We start from the raw sequence: 26594 nt of genomic DNA, 5'->3' as shown, positions 1-26594 counted from the left end.
GGCCATTGTTGGCTGATCCTTGCCTGGAATAAGAGACTCACTGAACATTTAAGTTAAAAGGGGCTTTGAAGTCTGTATAGTTCATCTCATCACTCTGCAAATGCAAAACCCAAGTCCCAGTTACTAGGCTTTAAAGTTCGCAAAAAAACAAATAGCTGTTTCCAATGTTGATTAAAATTCCATGGAGCCCCTGAAATATAGGTTAGAATAAGGACAAAAGTGCTGAGATTACAGGTGAGATATTTTTAAAGACAAATTATTATTTATTTATTTAAAATATATTATCGTTGTTCAAGTACAGTTGTCTGCACTTACCCCTGACTACTTCCCCTCCACCTCATCCTTTGCCACCTCCACTCCCTGATTCCACTCCCCTTTGGTTTTCTCCATGTGTCCCTTGTAGTTGTTCCTGAAAACCATTCCCTTCTTTCCCCTAATTAGCCCCTCCCACCTTCTCTCTGGTTACTGTCAGATTGTTCTTAATTTCAATGCCTCTGGTTATATTTTGCTTGCTTGTTTGTTTTATTGATTAGATTCCACTTAAAGGTGAGATCATATGGTATTTGTCCCTCGCCACCTGGCTTATTTCATTTAGCATAATGCTCTCCAGTTCCATCCATGCTATTGGAAAGGGTAGGAGCTCCTTCTTTCTTTCTGTTGTGTAGTATTCCATTGTGTAAATGTCCCATAGCCTTTTTTTAATTTAATTTAATTTATTTTTTCTTTTTTGCTTTATTATTATTTTAATCATTGTTCAAGTACAGTTTTCTCCCTTTTATTCCCATTCAAGCCCACCCACCCAACCCTCCCCACTTCCTTCCCATTACCACACTACCCCCCATAGTTTTTGTCCATGTGTCCTTCATACTTGTTCCTGTAAACCCTTCCCATTCTCCCCTAAAATTCCCTCTTCTCTCCCCTCTGGTTACTGTCAGCCTGTGCTCTATTTCAGTGTCTTTGGTTATATTTTGCTTGTTTCTTTGTTTTGTTGATTAGGTTCCTGTTAAAGGTGAGATCATATGGTATTTGTCTTTCAATGCCTGGCTTATTTCACTTAGCATAATGCTATCCAGCCCCATCCATGCTGTTGCAAAGGGTAGGAGCTCCTTCTTTCTTTCTGCTGCATAGAATTCCATTGTGTAAATGTACCATAGTTTTTTGATCCATTCATTTAATGATGGGCATCTAGGTTGCTTCCAGCACTTAGCTATTGTAAATTGTGCTGCTATGAAGATCGGGGTGCAAAGGTTCTTTTCTATTGGTGTTTTAGGGTTCTTAGGATATAGTCCCAGTAGTGGAATTGCTGGGTCGAAAGACAGTTCCATTTTTAGTTTTCTGAGGAAGTTCAATACTGCTTTCCATAGTGATTATACCAGTCTGCAGTCCCACCAACAGTGCACTTGGGTCCCCTTTTCTCCACAACCTCTCCAACACTTGTTGTTTGTTGCTTTGTTTATGATGGCCATTCTGACCAGTGTGAAGTGGTATCTCATTGTGGTTTTAATTTGCATCTCTCTGATAGCTAGCAATATTCAACATCATTTCATGTGTCTTTGAATCCTCTGTATGTCCTCCTTGGAGAAGTGTCTGTTCAAGTCCTTTGCCTATTTTTAATAATTTTTTAAAAGATTTTATTTATTTATTTTTTAGAGAGGGAAGGGTGGGAGAAAGAGAGAGAGAGAGAAACATCAATGTGCAGTTGCTGGGGGCTGTGGCCTGCAACCCAGGCATGTGCCCTGACTGGGAATCGAACCTGAGACACTTTGGTTTGCAGCCCGCGCTCAATCCACTGAGCTACGCCAGCCAGGGTGCTTTGCCCATTTTTTAATTGGGTTGCTTGTCTTCTTAGACTGGAGTTGTGTAAGTTCTTTATATATTTTGGAGATTAAACGCTTGTCTGAGGTATCATTGGCAAATATGTTTTCCCTTACAGTTGATTCTCTTTTTATTTTCATACTGTTTTCTTTAGTTGTGCAAAAGCTTTTTATTTTGATGAGGCCCCATTTGTTTATTATTTCCTTTATGTCCCTTGCTCTAGGGGACATGTCAGTAAAAAAGTTTCTGGGTGAAATATCTGAGATTTTTCTACCTACGTTCTCCTCTAGGACTTTAATGGTATCACGGTTTATATTTAAGTCTTTTATCCACCTTGAATTTATTTTTGTATAAGGTGTAAGTTGGTGCTCTAGTTTCATTTTTTTGCATGTAGCTGTCCAGTTATCCCAACACCATTTGTTGAAGAGGTTATTTTTATTCCATTTTAAGTTGCTGCCTCCTTTGTCAAATATTAATTGACCATAGAGGCTTGGATTTATTTCTGGGCTCTCTGTTCTGTTCCATTGGTCCATGTGCCTGTTTTTGTGCCAGTACCAGGCTGTTTTGATTACAGTGGCCTTGTAGTATAGTTTAGTGTCAGGTATTGTGATTCCTCCTACTTTACTCTTCTTTCTCAGAATTGCAGCAGCTATTCGGGGTTGTTTATGGTTCCATATAAATTTTTGAAGTGTTTGTTCTATGTCTGTGAAATAAGCCATTGGTACTTTAATAGGTATTGCATTGAATGTGTAAATTGCTTTGGGTAGTATGAACTAAATGTCCCACAGTTTTTTGATCCACTCATTTACTGGTGGGCACTCAGGTTGTTTTTGCCACTTGGCTGTTGGAAATTGTGCTGCTATGAACATTGGGGTGCACAGGTTCTTTTGGATTGGTGTTTTAGTGTTCTTAGGGCATAGTCCCAGCAATAGAATTGCTGGGTCAAAAGGCAGTTCCATTTTTAGTTTTCTGAGGAAATTCCATACTATTTTCTACAGTGGCTGCACCAGTCTGCATTTCCACAAACAGTGCACTAGAGTTCCCTTTTCTCCACAACCTCTCCAACACTTGTTGTTTGTTGCTTTGTTTATGATGGCCATTCTGACCAGTGTGAAGTGGTATCTCACTGTGGTTTTAATTTACATCTCTCTTCTGGCTAATCACACTGAGCATCTTTTCATATGTTTCTGAGACCTTTATATGTCCTCCATGGAGAAGTGTCTGTTCAGGTCTTTTGCCCATTTTTTAATTGGGTTGTTTGTCTTCCTAGAGTGGAGTCCTGGGAGTTCTGTACATATTTTGGAGATCAAACCCTTGTCTGAGGTATCATTGGCAAATATGTTTTCCCATACAGTTGGTTCTCTCTTCATTTTAATGCTATTTTCTTTAGGTGTGCAGAAGCTTTTTATTTTGATGAGGTCCCATTTGTTTATTCTTTCCTTTAGGTCCCTTGCTCTAGTGGATATACCAGTGAAAATATTGCTCCATGGAATATCTGAGATTTTCCTGCCTATGTTTCCTGCCTATGCCTCTAGGACTTTTATGGTAAATGGTTTATATTTAAGTATTTTATCCACCTTGAATTTATTTTTGTTTATGATGAAAGTTATTAATTGGTCATAGAGACTAGGGTTTATTTCTGGGCTCTCCATTCTGTTCCATTGGTCTATGTGTCTGTTCTTAGGCCAGTAGCAGCCTATTTTGATTATGGTGGCCTTGGAATACTGATTAATATCAGGTATTGTATTCCCTCCTACTTTGTTCTTCTTTCTAAAAATTCCTGCAGCTATTCAGGGTCATCTATGGTTCCATATAAATTTTTAAAGTGTTTGTTTTATATCTGTGAAATATGTCATTGGTACTTTAATTGGGATTGTGTTGAAACTGTAAATTGCTTTCAGCAGTATGGACATTTTAATGATGTTAATTCTCCCAATCCATGAACATGGTACCTGCTTTCATTTGTTTGTGTCTTCCTTAATTTTTTTCTTCAGTGTTGTGTAGTTTTATGAGCAGAGGTCTTACCTCCTTGGTTAGGTCTACTCCTAGGTACTTTAGTTTTTTGTTGCTATAGCAAATGGGATTTTTTTTTCCTGATGTTTGTTTCTGATATTTCATTGCTGGTGTACAAAAATGCCTTTGATTTCTGAGTATTGACTTTTGTCCTGCTCTTTTGCCAAATTCACTTATTAGGTTGAATAGTTTTTTGGTAGAGTCTACAGGATTTTCCTGTCATCTACAAACAATGAGAGTTTTGCTTCTTCCTTTCCAATTTGGGTGTCTTTTCCTTTCTTTTCTTTTTTCTTTCTTTTTTCTTTTCTTTTCTTTTCTTTCTTTTCTTCTTTCCTTCCTTTCCCTTCCCTTCCCTTCCTTCTCCTTCCTCCCTTCCTCCTTTCCTCCCTTCCTCCTCCTTCCTTCCTTCCCTCCTTCCTTCCTTCCTTCCTTCCTTCCCTCCCTCCCTCCCTCCCTCCCTCCCTCCTTCCTTCCTTCTTCTTTTTTGTCTGATTGCTGTAGCTAAGACTTGCAATACTATGTTGAATAGGAGTGGTGAAAGCAGACATCCTTATCTTGTTCCTGATCTTAATTTTTAAACTAAGCTTTTAGTTTTGGAAAGCATTTAGCTTTTTTCCCATTGAGCATGATGCTGGCTGCAGGTCTCTTGTATGTGGCCTTTATTATGTTGAAGAATGCTCCCTCTATTCCCACTTTGATGAGTAACCATTTTATCATAAATGGCTACTGTATCTTATCAAATGCTTTTCCATATCTATTGATATGATCATGTGATTTTTGTCTTTCTTTTGTTTATGTGATGTATTACATTCATTGATTTGCAAATATTGTACCATCCTTGCATCCCTGGGATGAATTCCACTTGATCACAATGTATGATATTTTCAATGTATTTCTGGATGTGGTTTGTCAACATTTTGTTGAGGATTTTAGCATCTATGTTCATCAGTGATATTGGCCTGAAGTTTTCTTTCTGTTATGTCTTTATCTCGTTTTGGAATTAGAATGATGCTGGCTACATAAAACAAGTTTGGGAATCTTCCATCTTCTTGGATTTTTTGGAATAATCTGTGAAGGATAGGGGTTAGCTCTTCCTTAAATGCTTTGTAAAATTCCCCTGTGAAACTGTCCAGTCCAGGGCTTTTGTGTGTCAGGAGTTTTTGAATAGTGCTTCAATTTCATCAACTGTTAATCTGTCCAGGATTTGTGCTTCTTCTTCCTTGAGTTTTGGTATATTATATTTTTCTAGAAATTTTTCCATTTCACCTAGGTTTTCAAATTTCTTGGCATACAGTTCTTTGTATTACTTTCTTACAATCCTTTGTATTTCTGTGGTATCAGTTGTAATCTCTCCTCTTTCATTTTTCATTGTGTTTATTTGGGTCCTCTCTTTTTTTTCTTGATGAGTCTGCTTAAAGGATTGTTGATTTTATTTATCTTTTTCAAAAAATCAGCTCCTGGACTTATTGACCCTTAGGGCTGTGATTTTAGTTTCTATGTCATTTAATTCTGCTCTGATCTTGGTTATTTCCTTCTTTCTACTTGCTCTGGGCTGTCTTTGTTGTGGATCCTCCAGTTCTTTTAGGTGTAGGATAGGTTATTATTTGAAATGTTTCCTTTTTTATTTCTTAACATTTTTTATTGTTGTTCAAGTACAGTTTTCTGCCTTTTCCTCCCACACCTCTCCACCCTCCTAACCCTCCCCACCTCATTCCTCTGTTTCCCCACCCTTGTTGTTGTCCATATGTCCTTTATAATTGTTCCTGTAAACTCTTCCCTGTATCGCTATGAACTTCCCTCTCACAACTGTCTTCACTGCATCCCATAAGTTTTGGATTGTGAGTTCATTTTCATTTGTTTCCAAAAATTTTTGACTTCTTCCTTGATCTCATTCTTGACTAACTCATTGTTTAATAGTATATTATTCAATCTCCATAAGTTTGAGTGTTTTTTAATTTTTTCTTTGAGATTGGTTTCTAGGTTCAATCCCTTGTGGTCAGAGAAAATACTTGATAGATATGATTTCAATTTTCTTGAATTTGTTAAGGCTTTTGCTATGTCCCATCATGTGGCCTATCTTTCAAACTGTTCCATGTGCATTTGAAAAGAATGTGTATTTTACTTCTTTGGGATGAAAGGTTCTAGATATACCAGTTAAATCCACTGGATCTAGGGCATTGTTCAATACCTCAATATCTTTGTTGATATTTTGTTTGGAAGATATATCCATTTTTTGACAGTGGGGAGTTAAATTTCTCCACTCTAATTGTGTTGCTATCAATATCTCTCTTGAAGTCCTCCAAGATTTTCCTTAAATATTTCAGTGCTCTTATGTTGGGTGCATATATATTAACAATGTTTATGTCTTCTTGATGGATCCTTCCTTTGAGTATTATGAAGTGACCTTCTGGGCCTCTTCTTATGGCTCTTTTTTTGAAGTCTATTTTGTCTGATACGAGTATTGCTATCCCAGCTTTTTTTTTTTCCTGTCTACTTATCTGGAATATTCCTTTCTAGCTTTTCACTTTCAGTTTGTGTTGGTCTTTTGTTCTGAGGTGGGTCTCTTGCAGGCAGCACATTTGTAGGTCATGTTTTCTTATCTATTCAGCTATTCCATGTCTTTTGATCAGAGCATTTAATCCATTTATGTTTATTTTTGATAGGTACTTATTCATTGCCATTTTACTTCCTTCATACCTGTGTTCCTCTCTCTCTCTCACTCTTTTTCTTATTTCCTTTTCTTTACTTTGCAGTCTGGCACTCAGCCCACTGAGCCACACTAGCCAGGGCTCTCCCCCCTCCTTTTCCTAAAGCAGACCCTTTAGCATATCTTGCAGAGCTGGTTTGGAAGATGTGTATTCTTTGAGGCATCTTTTGTCTGGGAAGCTCCTTATTTTGCCTTCCATTTCAATTGAGAGCCTTGCTGGATAGAGTAGCTTTGGATGCTGGCCCTTGTTTTTTATTGGAATATTTCTTGCCCATCCCTTTTGGATTGGAGCGTTTCCATTGAGAAGTAAGCTTCTAGTCTTATCGGGGCTCCCTTATATGTTACTTTCTGTTTCTCCTTTGCTGCCTTTAAGATCTCTTTATCTTGGAATTTTGCCATTTTAATTATGATGTGTCTTAAAGTGCGCCTCTTTGGGTTCCTCTTGATTGGGACTCCTTGTGTTTCCTGGATTTGTATGACTTTTTCTCTCATCAAGAAGTTTTCCATCATTAATTTTTCAAATAAGTTTTCTATCCCTTGCTCTTCTTCTTCACCTTCAGATATCCCTACTATATGGTTATTATTATGTTTCATGTTGTCCTTAATGCCTCTTAATGCCATTAATGCCTCTTTGTTCTTTCTGAGTTTTTTTTTCCTTTCCTTGTTCTATCTGGGTGATTTTTTCTACCTTGTCCTCCAGCTTGCTAAGTTGATCCTCTGCTTCATCTACCCTGTTTTTGATTTCTTCTACTGTGTTCTTCAATTCGGAAATTATATTCTTCATTTCCTCTTGGCCTTTTTGGATAGTTTCTATTTCCTTTTTCATGTTTATATAGTTTGCAGTGAGTTCATCATAGTTTCCCTGCAGTTTTTGGTAATTCTCAGTGAACTCATTGAGTTTCCTTACAGCAATTGCTTTGAACTCAATATCTGATAGTTGACTTGCTTCTATTTCATTTATCATCCTTTCTGAGGCTTCCTCCTTTCCTTTTGTTTGGGGCTTATTTCTTTGTCTTCCCATTATTTGTGAGACTCTTCTTGTTAACCTCTGCTTCCTAAATTGATCTGTTCTGATTCCTTGTGTTTATGGTTTGAACTTCTATGCTAGGAGACCTGTGAGATTTAGTGGTGCAGTCTCCTTGATCTCCTGAACTTACTGCTGTTGGGCTGTCATTTATGTTGGCTCTCTGTATGTATTTGGGTTTTGATTGTTGTTGGGTCTTTCTTTGGTGGGTCCTTCCCTCCAGCTGGTTAAATGAGGGTCACTCCACCCACCACATCTTATATGCTGCTGTTCAGGTGTGGACAGCTTGTGTCAAAGGTGGTTCTTCTGTCTGTGCAAGGTTTTGAGCTTTCTCTTTCATTATTGTTCAGTTGTTTGTTCTAGGTAATTTCTCCACCATTTAGTTATAATTCCAGATTGGTCCTGGGTGGAGGTTAGTGTGGCTTCCACTCACACCTTCACCATCTTCCTTTATTATCTGTTGGTGGTTTCTTTGTTGGTGGGTTCTATCTTCCAGCAGGTATACTGATGGTCACACCTCCCACCTACAGTTTTATGTGGTCAGTTGGAGGGGGAAGGCAAAATGGATTAAGACAGTGGGAATGTATTCTATGGGATTTAATGTATCAACCTGTAGAGAAGAGATAGGAGATTCTTTGGATAAGCTTAGTGTTAAGCATGATTTTTCACCCAACTATGCACTTTTTAGCAAGGGTGGAAAAAAGATAAGACTCTTGTTAGAGGGGGGAAGGCTTGTGAGTTGAATCTAGGAAATAGAGAGTTTGTGGGAGGTCAGATTATGAGATATAGTGAGATTAAATGATAGAAAATTGATGTAGTATGGGAGATAATAGAGTTAGCCACAACAGTAATAAAGTTCCTGGAAGACAGTGAAATGTGGTAAGATCCTGGAGGGATGCTGTGTAGTATTTACAATTGTATGGAACAGCAATTATTTACAATAGTAGTGGAGCAAAAATCATATGACAGATTCTATATGATCTGAATAAAAAGAAAGGGAAGTATAGGACCTAGAGTAGTGTGCTATTGGAACACGAATGAAGTGAAAGAAGGAAATTTAAAAATACACTATGAAAGAGAGAACAAGGAAAACCAGTAAAACAGTGTAATTAAACAAATAGAATGAAGAAAACTAAACAGAAATAATAGAAAGTCCTGGGTGGAGGACTACAAAATACTAATAAATTAAAAAAAGTAAAAATCATGAACAATAATAATAATAATACAAATAAACAATAACATGCAAATTCTCTGGAATAGCAAAGTGAAATTTGTCCCAATTTCTCAATTGTTGGGATTAGCTGTGTAATCTTTCTTTGGGTCTGACTTTGGTTCTTTCACAGCTCCTGGCTCCTGGTCTTATTGTCTCACTTGGGGGAAAAACAGTAAAATAATTTTAAAAATTATATATATATATATATATATATATGCTGCCTACTCACTTTAAAGTGGCAAAGTGGGTTCTGCTGGTTTTATTGGCTGCAGCAGGCTGAAGGGGTTGGGTTCTACTTATCTGACTTCCTATGGTTTTGTGAGGATTGGGGCCATGCCTGGGCCGCACTCTTCACAGTTGCTGGCCTCCAGCCCAGTTCCTCATTTTGTTGTTGGGCCCGCAGCACCCTTCTGCGTCAAGCCTATGCCTTCAGTCCACTAGTTGTGCTGGTCTTGAGGTGCACCAATTAGGGGCAACTCATATACCGCCTTCTCACTCTTTGCTTTCCTAGGTGCTAGGCACTCTCAAAGTCTCTTCAGGGTATTTGAGCTCCCCCACTGTGTTGTCTTTCTGGGAACTGCTAACTTTCTGAGCCTTGTTGCTCTTCTCTGCAGGGGGCACCTCCTATTTTTAGCCAGGGACCCGCTGGCTAGTCCTCATCATGGGTAGTGGGAGAGCCATGTTGACCCCACACTGCTTAAGGGCAGAACAGTGTCTTATTCAACTTTGCCTTCCCTGCCACCAGCATGTTGTCTGGACCTCCAGCTGAGGCCCAGAGACAGGAAGAGGTAGGGTAGCATCTCACCTGAATCTTATGTTGGTGCTCTCAGGAACAATCACCTCTTCACAGATCTTCTCCAATGGAGGCATCCAGCTTGTGGCCAGATGGCAGTTCTGTAAGACCACCCAGGTGCCTTCTCTGATGGCAGTGTTGATCATCTTGGCTGCAATAGGACCTTGTCCTTGTCCAAGGGATATGATCTGTGTTTTGGCACCTCCCATGCCAAGATCTTCAGCAAATTTCAGTAAGCCTGAGACCAGAAAGAAAAGGGTCTTTTAAAAGACAACAAGCCACCTAAGACCACATCAACAATAACATCACAAAAGGAGGGGTTACATTAAAATTCTGGACTCAGAAAGAAACTCACTGGCTTCTGTTAATTACAAAATGAGCAAGTCTCTGGGGAAGCTTTAGATCTGGTAAGATGGAGAATGCAGATACTATTGATTCCTCTTTTGCTCTGAATGCACAGACATTCTTGTTTAAAAGAAAATTACACAAACTGAAAAAAAATCATAGTTTGAAAGAAAAAGAAATTCTCATGTGCCAAAAATAAAAAGGGAAATCAAAACTAGAGGGGTGAGCACAAAACCAAAGAACTGGGGACTGGGTTTTTAGAAATTTATTTTACTAGGAAAAAGAGTATTTGTACAGTGAAATTTCAAGCAAGTCTCTTTCACTTTTCTCTCTCTCAGAGGCAGCAATAATACTAGGTTTTGTCAGTCCTACCAGAAATATTTTATGCATTTAAATCATGCATACATGCTCTTGTACTTACATGAATTGTAGTATACTACATTTACTTTTTTCAGTTAGAATTTTCCACATCAGTATATTTGTAAAGGCCTTATTCTTTTTCATGGTTACATAATATTTCACCATTGGTAAAATACCATACTTCATTTAACCAGTTTGAAGGTTGGAGTTTGTCTGTGGGAGATGGGCATAACAACTTTGCACTCAAAAGAGATGGGATTCTAGAACTAAGACTTTTTTTAAAATAAAGTTAGGATTCTCAAAGGACTGCACCTTTATGATGAGAAGGCCAGAAATCTGGTCACTGACTCAAGAAGTAATGTGAAAGCTTGTCCATCCTGGATGGAAAGCTTGTAGCCTGGATGGAAAAAAATGAAAACTAGAGACTTCCGGCAAGATGGAGGAATAGGTGGATGCACCGTACCTCCTCGCACAACCAAGAACAGAACTACAATAATTTACAACAATGATTTGCAGTCATAATATCAGAACTGTCAGAGGATTTATCTAAATGGAAGTCGGACAGCCAAGAAGTTGAAGTAGACCCGTACATCCAGACTGGTAGGGGACGACGAGCTGAGCGAGCGGGCGCGGGGCTGGCGCGGGTCGCAGGCGCACGTAGTTCGGGGGAAATTTGGCGCAAAATCGGCGAGACAGCAATCCGGGACGCGGGAGCGCAGCGGTGTAGCGGTGATCCCTGAGTACGCAAGCAGCGGCTGGGGGAATCAGTGGGGCAGCGATTGTGGACCAGGGCAGAGCTCACAGCCCAGAAGCCCAGGGAAGTGTCTGACTCCAGGAGAACAGAAGGGTCACCATTGACCCCTCCTGTCCCCGCTCCTGCCCCTGCCCCCACATATAACGTCACAATCCAGCGACCGGGGCGCCCAGCCCCGGTGAACACCTAAGGCTCCACCCCTCACCGTAACAAGAGCGACCAGACCGGAGAAAAAATAAATAAATAAGTAAAATAATAGGAGAGATAGGGAAAGACATAGGATATGTTTCCAGCAGAACAGATCAGTCCCCCAGGACTCATCCTTTTGAGTGACCAAGAAATAGCCAATCTATCAGATGCACAGTTCAAAACACTGGTGATCAGGAAGCTCATGGAACTGGTGGATTTTGGATCCAAATTACATGAAAAAATGCAGATTACCATAAAAGGGATACAGGAAGACACACGGAGGAGAGCCAATTGTGAAAGGAAGGAATCTGAGTCTCAAAACAACACAGTGGACCAGAAGGAAGATAGAATCAACCAAGCAGGAGAGCATGATGAAATAAGAATTCAAAAAATCGAAGAAAAGCTTAAGACCATCGAGGACATCTTTAAACATTCCAACATCCGAATTATAGGGGTACCAGAAGGGGAGGACCAACAAGTGGAAAAGTTATTTGAACAAATAATAAAGGAGAACTTCCCCAATCTGGCAAAGGGAACAGTCTTCCAAGAAATCCAAGGAGCACAGAGAGCCCCAAAGAAGTTGGACCCAAGAAGAAACACACCAAGGCACATCATAATTACATTAGCCAAGGTAAAAACGAAGGAGAGAATCCTAGAAGCAGCAAGAGGTAAGGGGACAGTCACCTACAAAGGAGTTCCCATCAGACTGTCAGCTGATTTCTCCAAAGAGACCTTACAGGCAAGAAGGGGCTGGAAAGAAATATTCCAAGTCATGAAAGACAAGGACCTACATCCCAGATTGCTCTATCCAGCAAAGCTCTCATTTAGAATGGAAGAGAAGATAAAGTGCTTTTCAGATAAGGTCAAATTAAAGGAGTTCATCATCACCAAGCCCTTACTTTATGAAATGCTAAAGGGACTTATCTAAGAAAAGAAAATAAAGAAAAGACATGTATAGTAAAAGGACAGCAAACTCACAATTATTAACAACCACACCTAAAGCAAAACCAAAAGAAACTAAGTAAACAACTAGAATAGGAACAGAACCACAGAAATAGAGGGCACAAGGGGGGGCTAGCAGTAGGGGTGGGAGGAGGAGAGAGGGGGAAAAGGTATAGAGAATAAGTAGCACAGAATGTAGGTTGAAAATAGATAGGGGGAGGGCAAGAATAGTAAGGGAAATGTAGAAGCTAAAGAACTCATAAGTATGACACATGGACATGGACTAAAGGGGGGGAATGTGGGTGGGAGAGGGGGCAAAGGGTGGAGGGGAGTGAAGGGGGAAATGGGACAACTGTAATAGCATAATCAATAAAATATATTTAAAAAAAAGATCAGAGCAGAATTAAATGGTATAGAGACTAAAAGAACAATTCAAAAAAATCAAAAAATCCAGGAGCTGGTTCTTTGAAAAGATAAACAAAATCAATAAGCCTTTAACCAGACTCATCAAGAAAAAAAGAGAGAGGACCCAAATAAACAAAATCAGAAATGAAAGGGAGAAATTACAACTGATATCACAGAAATACAAATGATTGTAAGAAATTACCATGAACAACTATATGCCAAGAAATTTGAAAACCAGGGTGAAATGGACAAATTTCTAAAAACACATAATCTTTCAAAACTGAATCAGAAGAACCAAGAAGCCTGAACAGACTGATAACAGCTAGTGAAATTGAAGCAGTAATCAAAAACTCCTGGCACACAAAAGCCCTGGAGCAGATGATTTCACAGGACAATTTTACAAAACATTTAAGGAAGAGCTAGCCCCTATCCTTCTCAAACTATTCCACAAAAATCCAAGAAGAAGAAATACTCCAAAACTCTTTTATTAGGCCAGCATAATCCTAATTCCAAAACCAGGTAAAGACACAACAAAGAAGGAAAACTACAGGCCAATATCACTGATGAACATAGATGCTAAAATTCTCAACAAAATAGTGGCAAATCACATCTGGCAATGCATTAAAAAGATCATACACCATGATCAAGTGGGATTCATCCCAGGGATGCAAGAATTCTACAATTTATTTGCAAATCAATAAATATAATACATCACAGGAACAAAATGAAAGACAAAAATCACAAGATCATATCAATAGATGCTGAAAAAACATTTGATAAAGTACAGCACACATTTATGATAAAAAAAAAACCACTCAGCAAAGTGAAAGTAGAGGTAGCATACCTCATTATAATAAGGGCCATATACAAGAAACCTACAGCCAACATCATACTCAATAGGCAAAAACTAAAAGCTTTCCTACTAGGATCAGGAACAGGACAAGGGTGTCTGCTTTCACCACTCGTAATCAATATAGTATTGAAAGTTTTAGCTACAGTGATCAGACAAGAAGAAGAAATGAAAGGTATACAAATTGGAAAAGAGGAAATAAAACTGTCATTGTTTCCAGATGACATGATATTGTACACAGAAAACCCTACAGACTCCACCAAAAAACTATTTAACCTAATAAGTGAATCTGGCAAAACAGGAGGATACAAAGTCAATATTCATAAATTGAAGGCATTTTTGTACACAAACAATGAAATATCATAAACAGAAATTAGGGGAAAACTCCCATTTACTATAGCAAAAAGAAAAATAAGTTACCTAGGAATAAACCTAACCAAGGAGATAAAAGACCTATATTCAGAAAACTACAGAACACTGAAGAAAGAAATTAAGGAAGACACAAATAAATGGAAGCATATACTGTGTTCATGGATTGGAAGAAATAACATCATTAAAATGTCCATACTACCCAAAGCACTTTATAAATTCAACACAATCCCTACTAAAATACCAGTGACATATTTTACAGGTATAGAACAAATATTTCAAAAATTTCTGTGGAACCATAAACCACCCCAAATAGCCTCAGCAATTTTGAGAAGGAAGAACAAAGTAGGAGGGATCATAATACCTGATATCAAACTATATTACAAGGCCACTGTAATAAAAACAGTCGAGGACTTCCAGCCAAGATGGAGGCATAGGTAAATATACTTTGTCTCCTAACCAAAAGAAGAATAACAATAAATTTAAAAACAAGAAAATAACCAGAAGTGCCAGAAAATCAAACTGTATGGAAGTCCAACAACCAAGGAGTTAAAGAACAAACATTCATGAGACTGGTAAGAGGGGTGGAGATGGGCAGCTGGGGCGGAGAGGACTCATGGCAAGGCAGCAGCTGGAGGACTGGGCAAGGCAGTGGCTGGCATAGCAGGAGGTCCAACATTCATGTATGGATACACCGGGAGGGACAACGGGTGAGCAAGACAGACTTCACAACCCAGGATTCCAGTGCAGGGAAATAAAGCCTCAAAATCTCTGGCTGAAAACACCTGTGGGGGTTGAAACAGCAGGAGAAACTCCCAGCTTCACAGTAGAATTTTTTGGAGAGACCCACATGGCTCTACAATGTACACAAACCCAACCGCCCTGGAATCAGCACCAGAAGAACCCAGTTTGCTTGTGGGTAGCAGGGGAAGAGACTGAAAGCCAGAAGAAAGCTGAGCGAGCAGCTTGTTCCCTCTCAGACCCCTCCCTCACATATAGCACCACAACACAGCAATGTGGTTGCCTTCCCTGGTGAATACCTAAAGCTCTACCCCTTACAACTTAACATCTGTGCCAAGATAATTTTATATATATATATATATATAATTATATTATATATAATATATATTTTTATATATTTTTATATAAAATACATATTTATATATTATATTTATATCTCTATATAATATATATAGATAAAAAATATATATAGGGGATATATATATATCCCTAATGAAAGGATAGATCAAAGCTCCAAAAATAGAAGTAAGCAATGAAGAGATAGCGAAGCTATCAGATGCACAGTTCAAAACACTGGTAATCAGGATGCTTACAGAAATGGTTGAGTATGATCACAAAATGGAGGAAACCGTGAAGGCTATGAAAAGCAAAATAAAGGAAAATGTACAGGGAACCAACAGTGATGGGAAGGAAACTGGGACTCAAATCAATGGTGTGGACCAGACGGAAAAAAGAAACATTCAATGAGAACAGAATGAAGAAATAAGAATTCAAAAAAATGAGGAGAGTCTTAGGAACCTCCAGGACAACTTTAAATGTTCCAACACCCAAATCATAGGGGTGCCAGAAGGAGAAGAACAAGAGCAAGAAATTGAAAATTTATTTGGAAACACAATGAAGTAAAACTTCCTCAATCTGGCAAATGAAATAGACTTGTAAGAAGTCCAGGAAGCCCAGAGAGTCCCAAAGAAGCTGGACCCAAGGAGGCACACACCAAGGCACATCACAATTACATTACCCAAGGTTTAAGATAAGGAGAGACCCTTAAAAGCAGCAAGAGAAAAGGAGACAGTTACCTACAAAGGAGAGCCCATAAGGCTATCAGCTAATTTCTCCAGAAAAACCTTGCAGGCAAGAAGGGTCTGGAAAGAAGTATTCCAAGTCATGAAAGGCAAGGACCTACATCCAAGATTGCTCTACCCAGCAAAGCTTTCATTTAGAATGGAAGGGCAGATAAAGTGCTTCCTAGATAAGGTCAAGTTAAAGGAGTTCATCATCACCAAGCCTTTATTTTATGAAATGTTAAAGGGAGTTATCTAAGAAAAAGATAAAAAATACAAACAGCAAAATGACAACAAACAACTATCAACAACCAAACCTAAAAAAAAAAAATAACTAAGCAAACAACTAGAACAGGAACAGATTCACAGAAATAGAGATCATATTGAGGGTTATCAGCAGGAAGGAGGAGGGGGAGAATGGGGGGAAAGGTACAGGGAATAAGAAGCATAAATGGTAGGTACAAAATAGACAGGGGGAGGTTAAGAATAGTATGGGAAATGGAGAAGCCAAAGAACTTATATGTATGACCCATGGACATGAACTAAGGTGGGGGAATGATGGTGGGAAGGGGTGTACAGGGTGGAGAGGAATAAAGGAGAGAAGAAGTGGGAAAAAAAAAAGAAAGAAAAAAAAAAGAAAAAAATGAAAACTCTCCAGTGAGAAATCAATACCCAGCCTATGCCAAATATAATGATGGGTATGACTTTACCTGTGTGTAGGATTACCAAACTGAGAACTTTCCCTTATAAAATTGATCCAGAACTTAAAGCCCTTGGGGCACAGTTGTTTGCATATATAAAATTGTTCTGTTAAGGCACTCCTAAACCCAAGGCATTTGACATTCTCACAAAATAACACAAGCTTTCTGATTGTCAATTCACAATAAAAAATTACCAAGTACATGAGAAAATACATCACTATTAGGGATAGTCAGCACATACAACAAACAGGAGGACCCAAAGATTACATATGGTTTCTGTTGTGGGCTGAACTCTGACCCCTCCAAATCTATATCTTGAAGTCCTAATTCCCAGAACCTCAGAATGTGACTGTATTTACAGATAGGGTCTTTAAAGAGGTAGTTAAATTAAAATGAGGTCATTAGGCTATGTCCTCATCCAATATGACTGGTGTCCTTATAAGAAAAGGAAATTAGGACACTCATTGAGACTATGTGAAAACATAGAAAGAAGATAGCCATGAACAAGCCAAGGAAAGAGGCCTCAGAAGAAATCAACCCTGCCAACACCTTAAATTTGTACTTCTAACCTCCAGAATTGGGAGAAAATACATTTCTGTTGTTTAAGCCACCAGTCTTTGTTATTTGTTGTGGAAGCTCTAGCAGATTAATATAGCCTCTGAAAAAGAGCATAAAAAAACACATCTGAAAAATCATTAAAAAAGGAACATAGAGCTGATAAAATTCAGAATGCTATGAAAAAATATGTGGGTTTAAGGTAAAACAAATAAAACTTTGAGAAATGAAAGCATTGTTACTGAAGTCAAAAGCTCAAAGCACTGATTAATTAAAACAGCAGGTTAGATGCAGACTAAGAGAGAATTACAGTTGCTCTGGCCAGTGTGAATCAGTTGGTTGGGTGTCATCCTTTAAACAGAAAAGTTGCAGGTTTGGTCCCTAGGCAGGGCACATGCTTAGGTTATCTCTTCAGTCCCCAAATGGGATGTGTATGAGAGTCAAGCGAGATCAATGTTTCTCTTTCGCACATGTTTCTCTCTCTCTTTTTCTTCCTCCCTTCCCCCTCTCTAAAATTGATAAGCATGTCCTCTGGTGAGGATAAAAAAGAGAATCAGTACAGTCTGCCAATAAGGATCCATCCAGTAGTAATGGGCACTCCAGCACCATGGTTGTGGCCTCCAAATACCATGAGCTGCTCAGAGAACTGGAGCTCCTTGAAGAAATGTTTGTACAAGGTGAGCCTGGAATATATGGACTTTCTATAGCAAGGAAGCTATCAAAAATTAAAAACTACTGGGGTTATATGAAAAAGATATAGGCATGAAGGTGCTCCCACAGGCCAGTGATTGAATAATTTGAGCATCAAAAAGGACACTGATGGCAGTAGATTAAAATACCGCCATATTTGAAACATCTGGTCTTTTAAAATCCATGCATTCACAATGGAACCAAAAAATATCTTATTGCTTAACTAACTTTGGAAGTTAATAGGGCTCAAACTCATTATTCAGAAAGCTGATAAATAAAGAAAATGAACCAAGCTTCTTTTCAGCTTGTTCTTTTCAAACTATATTCAGAGTTGACAAAGGAAAATTCTTTTTTTAAAAAATTCTTTATAGGAGAGTTTCAGCTAATAAATGTGGAAAGAATGATAGGATCAAAATACCAGCATTTTGCAGCCTCTAATGAAATAATGGATCTAGGTAATGATTTTCTAAGGCCGCTAAAACCATTAGGTCAGTGGTTCCAATATTGGATGCACATTAGAAATCCCTGAAAAGCTTTATAAAACACAAAAAGCTTTGTAAGACCTGGGTCTTACAAAGATTTTAATTTAATTGATCAAGGGTGTGGCTTAGGCATGGAGATTGTTCTTTAAACTCCCCAGGTGATTCCCATGTGCAGTGAAGACTGCGAACTGTTACATTAAGTGAAAGGCTGATGGGAAACTTTATTAGGGAGGTGGTGGAGGAGTCAGAAGTTGGGTCAGGTGGACAATGCTTGAGTCCACTGATATATCTTAATAGAAGAATAAGGACAACCAGACAGTGTGTCACTCCTGACCTGTGGAGTTTCCCGAGAAGTTATTCATGCTGAATCTGATCAAGCTGCTAGTACAGGGGAAAGGAATATGTTATAGTTCGCCTCTGGATGTGTGCCCTGTCCTCTTCCAGCACACCATCAATTCATAGACCATATTCTGACCTTCTCCCCATTTCTATTCTTTACCTTTCCTGGTTTCTGCTACTTTCTCTTACTTAAATCTGCCACATAAAGGACATATAGGAAAAAAAGCAAAGGTACAACTTAGGGGTCATAAATTGATCTTTGGCAATAACATCTTGGCATAGGAACCTGAAAAGATACCAATTCATATCAGCTGCCTCCTCTGACTTCCTTTTAGGGGCAGGGTACTGGCTTTCTATCTGGGTCAGGATATGTGTCAAACTCCTCAGTTTTCATAGGAGAACACCTCAACCTTGTCATGTGCATTTCTGGTACTCTTTCTTCATTCAGCAATAAAGAAGTAAAGCTTTGAGGTATTCCAACATGACAGAAAACTAGTCTATTCCTGTCAACAACTCATACCCTTTAATAAGTACAAATGATTTCTGGAAAGATACACAAACTAGTAATAGTAGTTACATCTGGGAACATTAGGAGAAAGATGGACCTTTCACTCTGTATGAGAAGTTCCCAATCTCAGCACTACTGACGTTCTGGGCTGAATAATCCTTTGTTGTGGGGGCTGTCTTATGTATTGCGGGATGTTAAGCAGCATCCTTTGCCTCTATCTACTAGATGCCAGTAGTACCCCCTAGTTGTGACATCAAAAGTATTTCCCTACTTTGTCAAATATCCCTTGAGGGGGCAAAATAGCCCTGGTTGAGCCACAATCCTATACTTGTTGGCATTGCTTAATTTTTTTACTATTACTCACAGTATTAATTATTCAAAAAATAAAAGAAGAGAGAAGAGCCTAGCTGAGAGAAGTGATAGAAAAAATGACTTAAGACACAGGTGACAAACTAGCAGCCAGGCTAAATCTAGCCCCAGCCTGGCCTTCATACAATTTTTAAGAAAAAATATGAATGAATTATCAAGATGTAAAAAATGGGTGATTTCTGTATTTCTTGTTTCTCTTAAAAAATTAGATGATATGGCTCACAGATCATTTGTGTCAGTGCACAATCATGGGCACTGATTAGCAGTTGGCCCCTTTTGGTGGGAAAAAAGTCTTTAGTAGCTCAAACCCATCTTGGTCTATTCACTGCTCAGACTTTAAAATCATCTGAATTAGAGACTCCTGCTACAAGGGTCATGCAATTTGTCATTCATTCATGTTCTGGGCTCTTTGTGTCCTTCACACATTTTGACCCTTACCTGCCATTGGATCTGCACCAGGAGACAACACAAAAATCAGTGGTGTACAACAACTGGAATCATTGTAGGAACCCTGGAGGTCAAATGTAGGGGCTTCAATGTACATGTTGCCCATGTGCTCAGCAATGAACTCTCGAATGGCTGGAATCATCTTGTCAGGCCGCAAACATCGGAGAATCACCATCCTCTCCAACCCTTGAAGGAAGTTCCAAGACCCAGGGAACTTCTCTTCATGAGGCCAGACTGCATCATAGATGAGCTTCCATTCATTAGCATTTTGTTCAAAATGTTCCATTAAGCCTTTCAGTTTTGGCAATGTGGATGCACGAACCACTTCTGCCCATGCCTTTTCAGACAGCCATTCAGTAGCTGGATTGGGGAAAGGGTTGTCCAGGGCAATGCCCCCAGTTAGAAGAAAGTACCAAACTTCTTCGCTAATTTGTTTTTTCTCTTTCAAGATGCCAATGGTCAGGAGGAGGGAGAAAAGTAGCTTGTCCTTTTCAAATAGAGAGCGGCAGACATTGTTGTAGATACTGAAGGTGAAATACTCAATGATATACTCAATGCGCAGCTCCAGCTCTTCGCTCTTCCTGCTGTGGGCCAAGGAGTGCACGTAGAGGTTTATGAACCATGTCAGGGAGTACTGATACATGGGCTCAATGTTGGCCAGGTCAGAGATACAAAAGAAGATTGTGGCAGAGTGGACAGCCACTGGCTTATAGCCCATCCGAGTTTCATCAATCTGTGTTTCTGTCACTGAAGCAACTTCTTGTTTCTCAGAGATTTCTTCAGACAGTTCTTTGGAGGAGGACAAAACCTTGACAGCCGTCTCATCCTCAAGGATGTTGCCCTCTGACAGGGACAGGACCTCCAAGATCTTATCTTCAATTTCTTTTAGCTGCTTCTTGTTCTTGGCACTTTCTACAATCAACTTGTTCTTTTTTTCTTCTAGTTCTGGCTTCTCCTTGGCAGCTACGATACCAAGGAGTTGATCTTGGAGACCTAAAGGAGTGATCATGAAGTTGAGGAGGCAGACTTTCACGGCGACTTCAGGGATGTAATGTGGGTTTCTCAAACGTGTGGTGATGTATAACTTAAAATCCTTGGAATATTCAATGATGTTTTCGCCCAGCCTCATGTACTCAACCCCTTGCTGTTTGAATGTGGACTTGAGCAAGATGGGTTCAATAAAGGCATCTAGCTCTTCTCCAACATTTTCTAGTAAGACAGGGGTGCCAAAATGCAGAGCGTTTTCCAGCGTTCTTACATAGTTGGCATCTGAGAACCTTGTGACTGACAGCCTATTCACTTTCTCCATGTTCTTGATCCACTTGTTGGCCTGCCCTTGAGGGTCAATCATCAAGGTCCAGCGTCTGGAATTGGACACAATGATGCCATTGTCAATGGAGAAGGAGTCGACTGGCAGCCCAGCGATCTGCCAGGCACGGATTTTTATGGGATCTCCTAATGTGTTGCTGAGACTGAAGTCACTGGAGCCGGGGATGTGCTTATCATTACATTGGGCCAACCACTGCTTTTGGCATTTGGCCCGATAATCCACAGTAAAGGCCCCCAGGTAGGCCACGGTCCCTGAGGACAATAACATATCCCCTGTCAGATTATTGTAGCGGATCCCCAGCTGTCGGGCTGCTTCTGTCCATCGGTCCTTTTCTCCTCCAAGACCACTGATCAGCTTTTCTGCCCTGATCAGCTTTTGGGAGCAGATATCGATGTTTTTTTCCAAGGTCTTTTTCTTGGTATTCATCTCTTCAAAGTCATCATTCAGGGCCTGGAGGCGGTCTTCCACCAGCTTCAGCTCTGCTTGTTTCTGGTTCAGTTTCTGCATCTGTGTGTCCAGCTTTCCCTCAGCTTCCTTCAGCCGCTCCCGCTTTGGAGCTACCACTTTGGCCACCCGGTCATACACTTCCATGGCCCTCACCCACTTGCACAGACCCTCACAGGCAGATGAAACATTTTTAATGGCAGCTGGCTGGAAATCTGGGTGGTCAATAAACCTCTCTCGGATCCGTTTCATGACCATTAGGGGGATGTTGTCTTTGTCATATGCCTTAAGGCTCTCCAAGAATTTCAGATCTCCAAGAATCTTTCTTGATACTCCCCAGTAATCTTCAATCATTTTACCTGTTTGGGATGAGAAACAGAGATAAGACTATTATTAAGACTTTCTGGTTGAGACTTAAAGCCTTGCAGTGACTACTCAGATCTGGGTAAAAAAAAAATCTGACTCCTACAGAGGACTTTAAGGGCAGAAAAAAATACTCTGTATAATACCATAATGATAGATATATGTCATATATTTGTCCAAATCCATAGAATGTACACGAAGAGCAGAATGTCATGTAAATACAGACTTTTGGTGATTATAATGTGTTAGTGTAGGTTCAACAATTATAAGAAACATACCACTGTGGTGGGGGATATTGGTAATGGGGGAGGCTGTGCATGTATGGGGGCAGGGGAATATGAGACATAAATTTCATGGGAATCTAAAGCTGCTTTAAAAATATAAAATCTAAATTAAAAAAAGAAAAATCTGAACTCCTCACCATGGTTTGGGAGGCCCAGAGACCTTACCCACCTCCTCTTTGCTGACTCGCTGGACTTCAGTCATGAAGGACCTTCCTTCAACTCCTCTACGATTTCAAGTGCTTCCCTACCATGAGCTGGAAATGGCATCTCACTGGCTCCTTGACAGTGTTTAGGCTCATTTTTAAAGCCACCCCTCTACAGAGAGGTTTCCCTATATGTCCCTCACTAAGGTGGGCCCTTCTATAGCTCCCCCAACATTTGTTCCATCTCAACTGCCAAAACATCCATTCCCTTTATAGCATTTATTGCAATCTGTGAATTTTTTTGTTTACTTTTTATTGTTGGCCTCTCCCTCAAAGCTGTAAGTTCCTGCTGTGTTTACTATACTCTGGCATAGTGCCTGAAATTCAGTTATCAATAAGTATGTGTTGAATGACTGTTGGCCCTTATCCCAGTCATAGATAGAGATGGCCAAGGAGCTATGGGCAAGTATTTTGAAATTTTTTAAAAAAACATTGATGTGTGAGAGATACATTGATTGGTTGCCTCTTGCATGCCCCCAACTAGGGAACTGGCCTGCAACCCAGGCATGTACCCTGACTGGCAATCCAATCAGCTACCCCGCCGTTTGTAGGCTAATGCTCAATCCAATGAGCCACACAGCCAGGGTTTGAGTATTATTTTTCAAGTTTGGGAGGTGGGTTGGATAGAACCCAAACAGTCCTCTTTATGAGTGAGTGGAGAGGCACGAGAGAAATCAAGGGTGGGGAAAGAAGCTTGTAGGTGACCAGAGGCCACCATGGCCTACCCAGAAATGGAGCAGGGCCCTGTTTTCTCTACCAGCCAACATCATGCTGACCAAAGCCTAACTGAGTGAGCCCCAACCTCATCCAAGGGAAGCACTCCTTTTAAAAGTTGACTTGTTAAGAAAAGGTTGGGGCCCTTTTTGGTTCACAGCACTGTAGGTATTTGCCAAGTCTGGTTCATCCAAAAAAGTAGTACTTGAGATATAATATTAAGTACAACAGGCCAAATGTGTTCTGTTCCTAATGCAAGCACAGAAGTCAAATATTTCCCATGAAGGTGTTTGTTTACTTTCAGGAAAATGATCTGCTTCACTTAAATTCAAGATGCCCAAAATGAATCAATTGTTCTTTTGTTGCATCCCAATATACTGGCTAAATTCTGCAGGTTAAGTGAACAATATATGCAATTTGCTTTATTTTTGAACTAGAAAGGCAAATGATGGGTCCTGTGAGGATTATCAATGAACCAAGAAGAGAATTGACTCTTGGGACCTAGCCATGATTTGTGTACCATTTTCAACCCTGGCTGTACCTTCAAACAATCCAGGTGTTTAAAAAAAGACTAATTAATACTCAGAAACGTCCCAGACCAATGGAATAAGGATCTCGAGGAGAGGGAGGGCAGAGGGCAAGGTACTTCAGCATTCTTTATGCTCCCAAGTGATTGTAGGTATGGCCAGAGTGGAGAAGTGCTGGCTGGCTCATCCTTGCTCAGACCCACTTAACACACCTCAGCTACTCCCCTAAAAAATTCTCCTGTAAGTTCACACTGTTTTTGTCCATTCCCAATCCATTCTGAGTCTTCTTCATGTGGTTTTTGGTCTGAAAGCAGCCAAAGAGGGGGGAATTCTAACCAGTAGGAAGCAGATGCCAAAATTCTTGTTCAATTCCAAGACACCTATCTTGATACAAGATCCTACATCTAATTCAGATTTTTAAGAAGATTGAATAGTTACCTCTTAATGCTTCTAGGCTCAGAAACATAAGGAGCTCTCCTCCCTCCTCTATTCCCTTCTTCCCAGAAATCTTGTCTCCCTACTCCCCGATTCTGCCTCTGCCTCCCTCTGCCTCATTTTTCTCCCACGAATTATTCTCTACTAGCTTATGTTCCACCCCACCTCACCTCTCTTTCTCTCTGCTATATCTTTATCTCTGTCTCCCTCTTCTTCCCACTCACTTTATGTTTGTGTACCTCTGTGTCTTTGTATTTCTTGGTCTTTTTCCCTTTCTCTCCCACTGTCAGCCTTTGTGTCTGTTTTTGTCTGTTTCTTTCCACACTCCTTCATATCTTTCTCCTGTTTCTCTATCACTATGTGCATAAGTCTCTCCCTCCTCATCTTCTCTTTCTGTGTGTCCCTCTGTGTCTCTTCCCCTTCTAATTTCTTTCTTTGTCTCCTGATCTCTCTCTGTTCATTATATCTTTGTGTTTATGTGCACTATTCATGCATGCATGTCTGCCTGCAATGTATGTGCATGCACACACACGAACATGTCCATGTGTGTGCATGTCTGTTCACATGTCTATGTGTGCACATGTGTCTGTGTGAATGTACATGTGTGTACGCATCTAGGTGTCTTGGTCTCCATTTCCTTCTCATTATAAGTCTCTGTTGCTCTTTCTTTGTCTCATTCTCTTTCTTTCTCTGGTTATCTCTCTGTCTGTCTGTCTTTCTCTAGCTCTTTCTGTTTCTCTCTTTCCTTCTGACCCACATGCTAGTCTTTGTGTGCTTCTTCTACATCAGCCCCTTTGTTTCCATGACCTTCATTTTAGTAATGATTTGCAGGCAGGGGCCTTGACTCAGATACCTGTATTTTCCTGACTTATTGAGAGAAGAGGGTATGGTGAAGAAACCCAAGAGAGCTCTTTGGTCCTCATGCACACCCTCGTACCTTTCTTGTTTCCTCTAAGATTCCAGGGACTGCCTGCAGGCCTAGAGTGGGGTGGAGTTCAGGGACTTGGGCACCCTTCCTGCCAGGGGAGAACAGCCATGCAGTCCACTGGGGGGGCTGCTGAAGGGGGTTACCACTGCCACTGGGGTCCGGCTTCCTCTCTGGTCTCAGCCCTTTCATGACACAGATGCTCTCCATGACCAGCTTCACAGGGCCTGGGGGGTTCTGCATTGACTTCACCAGTGAGATGTCCGCAGGGTTCAGGGTGTCGAGTGCAGCCAGTGCAGCCTCCAATGCCGGCATCGCCTCTGCCAGGTCCCCCTCACATTCGTTCTGTGGGCAGCACAGAGACAAAAGGGGTGAGTGCCAGTGCCTGGAGAAAGCTGGGGAAGTGGGCAGAGGCATCATCCTGATGTCCATTCTTCCAGGAAGCTGCCCCAACTTGGAGCTCTGTGCACAGGAAGGCCTGAATGGTCCTTGAGGGCTGCAACTTGGATGTCTTGGACATTTAAGAATTTATTTGCTTTGTGATCTTAAAAGAAATAATTAAGTCTTTGTTTTCTAAAACTAATTTCCAAGAGACATATGCAGTAGGTGATTTCACACCCATTGATCAAGGATGGGTTAAGAGATGAAGGATGAAGCTTAAGAGTGAACGACAGATGGGAAAAGAATCAGGGAAAGTTTAGAGAAGAATGAGGTGTGAGGAATAGGGGAAGGTCAGAGATGAGGTGAGAGTCCAGATGTATTGCAGTTCAGTGATAGGAAAGGGTAGAGTCAAGGATGGGGTGAAGCTTGGGGATATGGTGGAATTTAAGGCCAGAGTCTAAGAATAAAGAACAGGGATAGAGATTGGAGCTGGGTAGTAAAATCTAGGAGGAGACAGTACATGTTTTTTCCATTATTTCTTCATTTAAAAATAAAATTAACACAATGAAATATTATTCAGCCACAAAAAATGAAGTACTGATCCATGTAATAATACAGATAAGCCTTGAAAGAATTATGCTAAATGACAGAAGCCACACTCACAATTTCATCTGCCACATGACTTCATTTACATGAGATATGCAGAAAAAAATTCCCATGAAAGCATAAAGAAGGTTAGTAGTTGCTGGGGAGAGGGAGGGATGGGGAGTGACTGCTAATGGGTTTCTTTTTGGGGTGATGAAAATGTTCTAGAATTATATAATGTTGATGGTTATACAATTCTGTGAAAATACTAAAACCCACTGATTTAAATAATTTAAAAGGGTGAATCTTTTTTTTTAAATTAAATTTATTGGGGTGACTTGGTTAATAGTATCATATAGATTTCAAATGTGCATTTCTATAATACAAGATCTATATATTGAACTACATGCTTACCACAGAAGGGGTGAATCTTAATGTTATATGAATTATATCTCAATTTTTAAAAAAAGAAAGCTCAACATTATAAAACTTTTACAATAGGAAGGGGTCTTATAGATTACTTAGAGGTCCAATTGCTAAATTGAAAACAAACAAATAAAAACAAAGTCTCAGGAGGCCAAGCTCCAACCCTGGGGTCCTGGGTCCTCATTCAGTGAATTCTATCAGTCCCCCAGCCCAAGGAGTCACCACAGCCATAAGCAATGTAAAGCTTCACAAGAGAACACCAATTCTGAAACAAAGCAGTAAGTGTTGAAGTCTATATCCTGTAG

General features: G+C 40.0%; 1 protein-coding gene across 1 annotated transcript in view; it reads right to left on the bottom strand.

Moving 5' to 3' along the window:
* The window catches only part of DNAH3 (dynein axonemal heavy chain 3), a 219892-nt gene that overhangs the window by 21550 nt on the left and 171748 nt on the right, over positions 1–26594 (bottom strand). Inside the window, exons 51-53 of the mRNA XM_028531458.2 lie at positions 25044–25242; positions 19664–21805; positions 9578–9803 (exon numbers count right to left, since the gene is read on the bottom strand). Coding sequence (XP_028387259.1) covers positions 9578–9803; positions 19664–21805; positions 25044–25242 — 2567 coding nt within the window. The remainder of the gene's footprint in view (positions 1–9577; positions 9804–19663; positions 21806–25043; positions 25243–26594) is intronic.

This window comes from Phyllostomus discolor, chromosome 3 (genome assembly GCF_004126475.2).
Source record: "Phyllostomus discolor isolate MPI-MPIP mPhyDis1 chromosome 3, mPhyDis1.pri.v3, whole genome shotgun sequence".
Lineage (NCBI taxonomy): Eukaryota > Metazoa > Chordata > Mammalia > Chiroptera > Phyllostomidae > Phyllostomus > Phyllostomus discolor.
The sequence above is the reverse complement of the archived record's forward strand: the minus strand, read 5'-3'. Positions and strand labels throughout refer to the sequence as shown.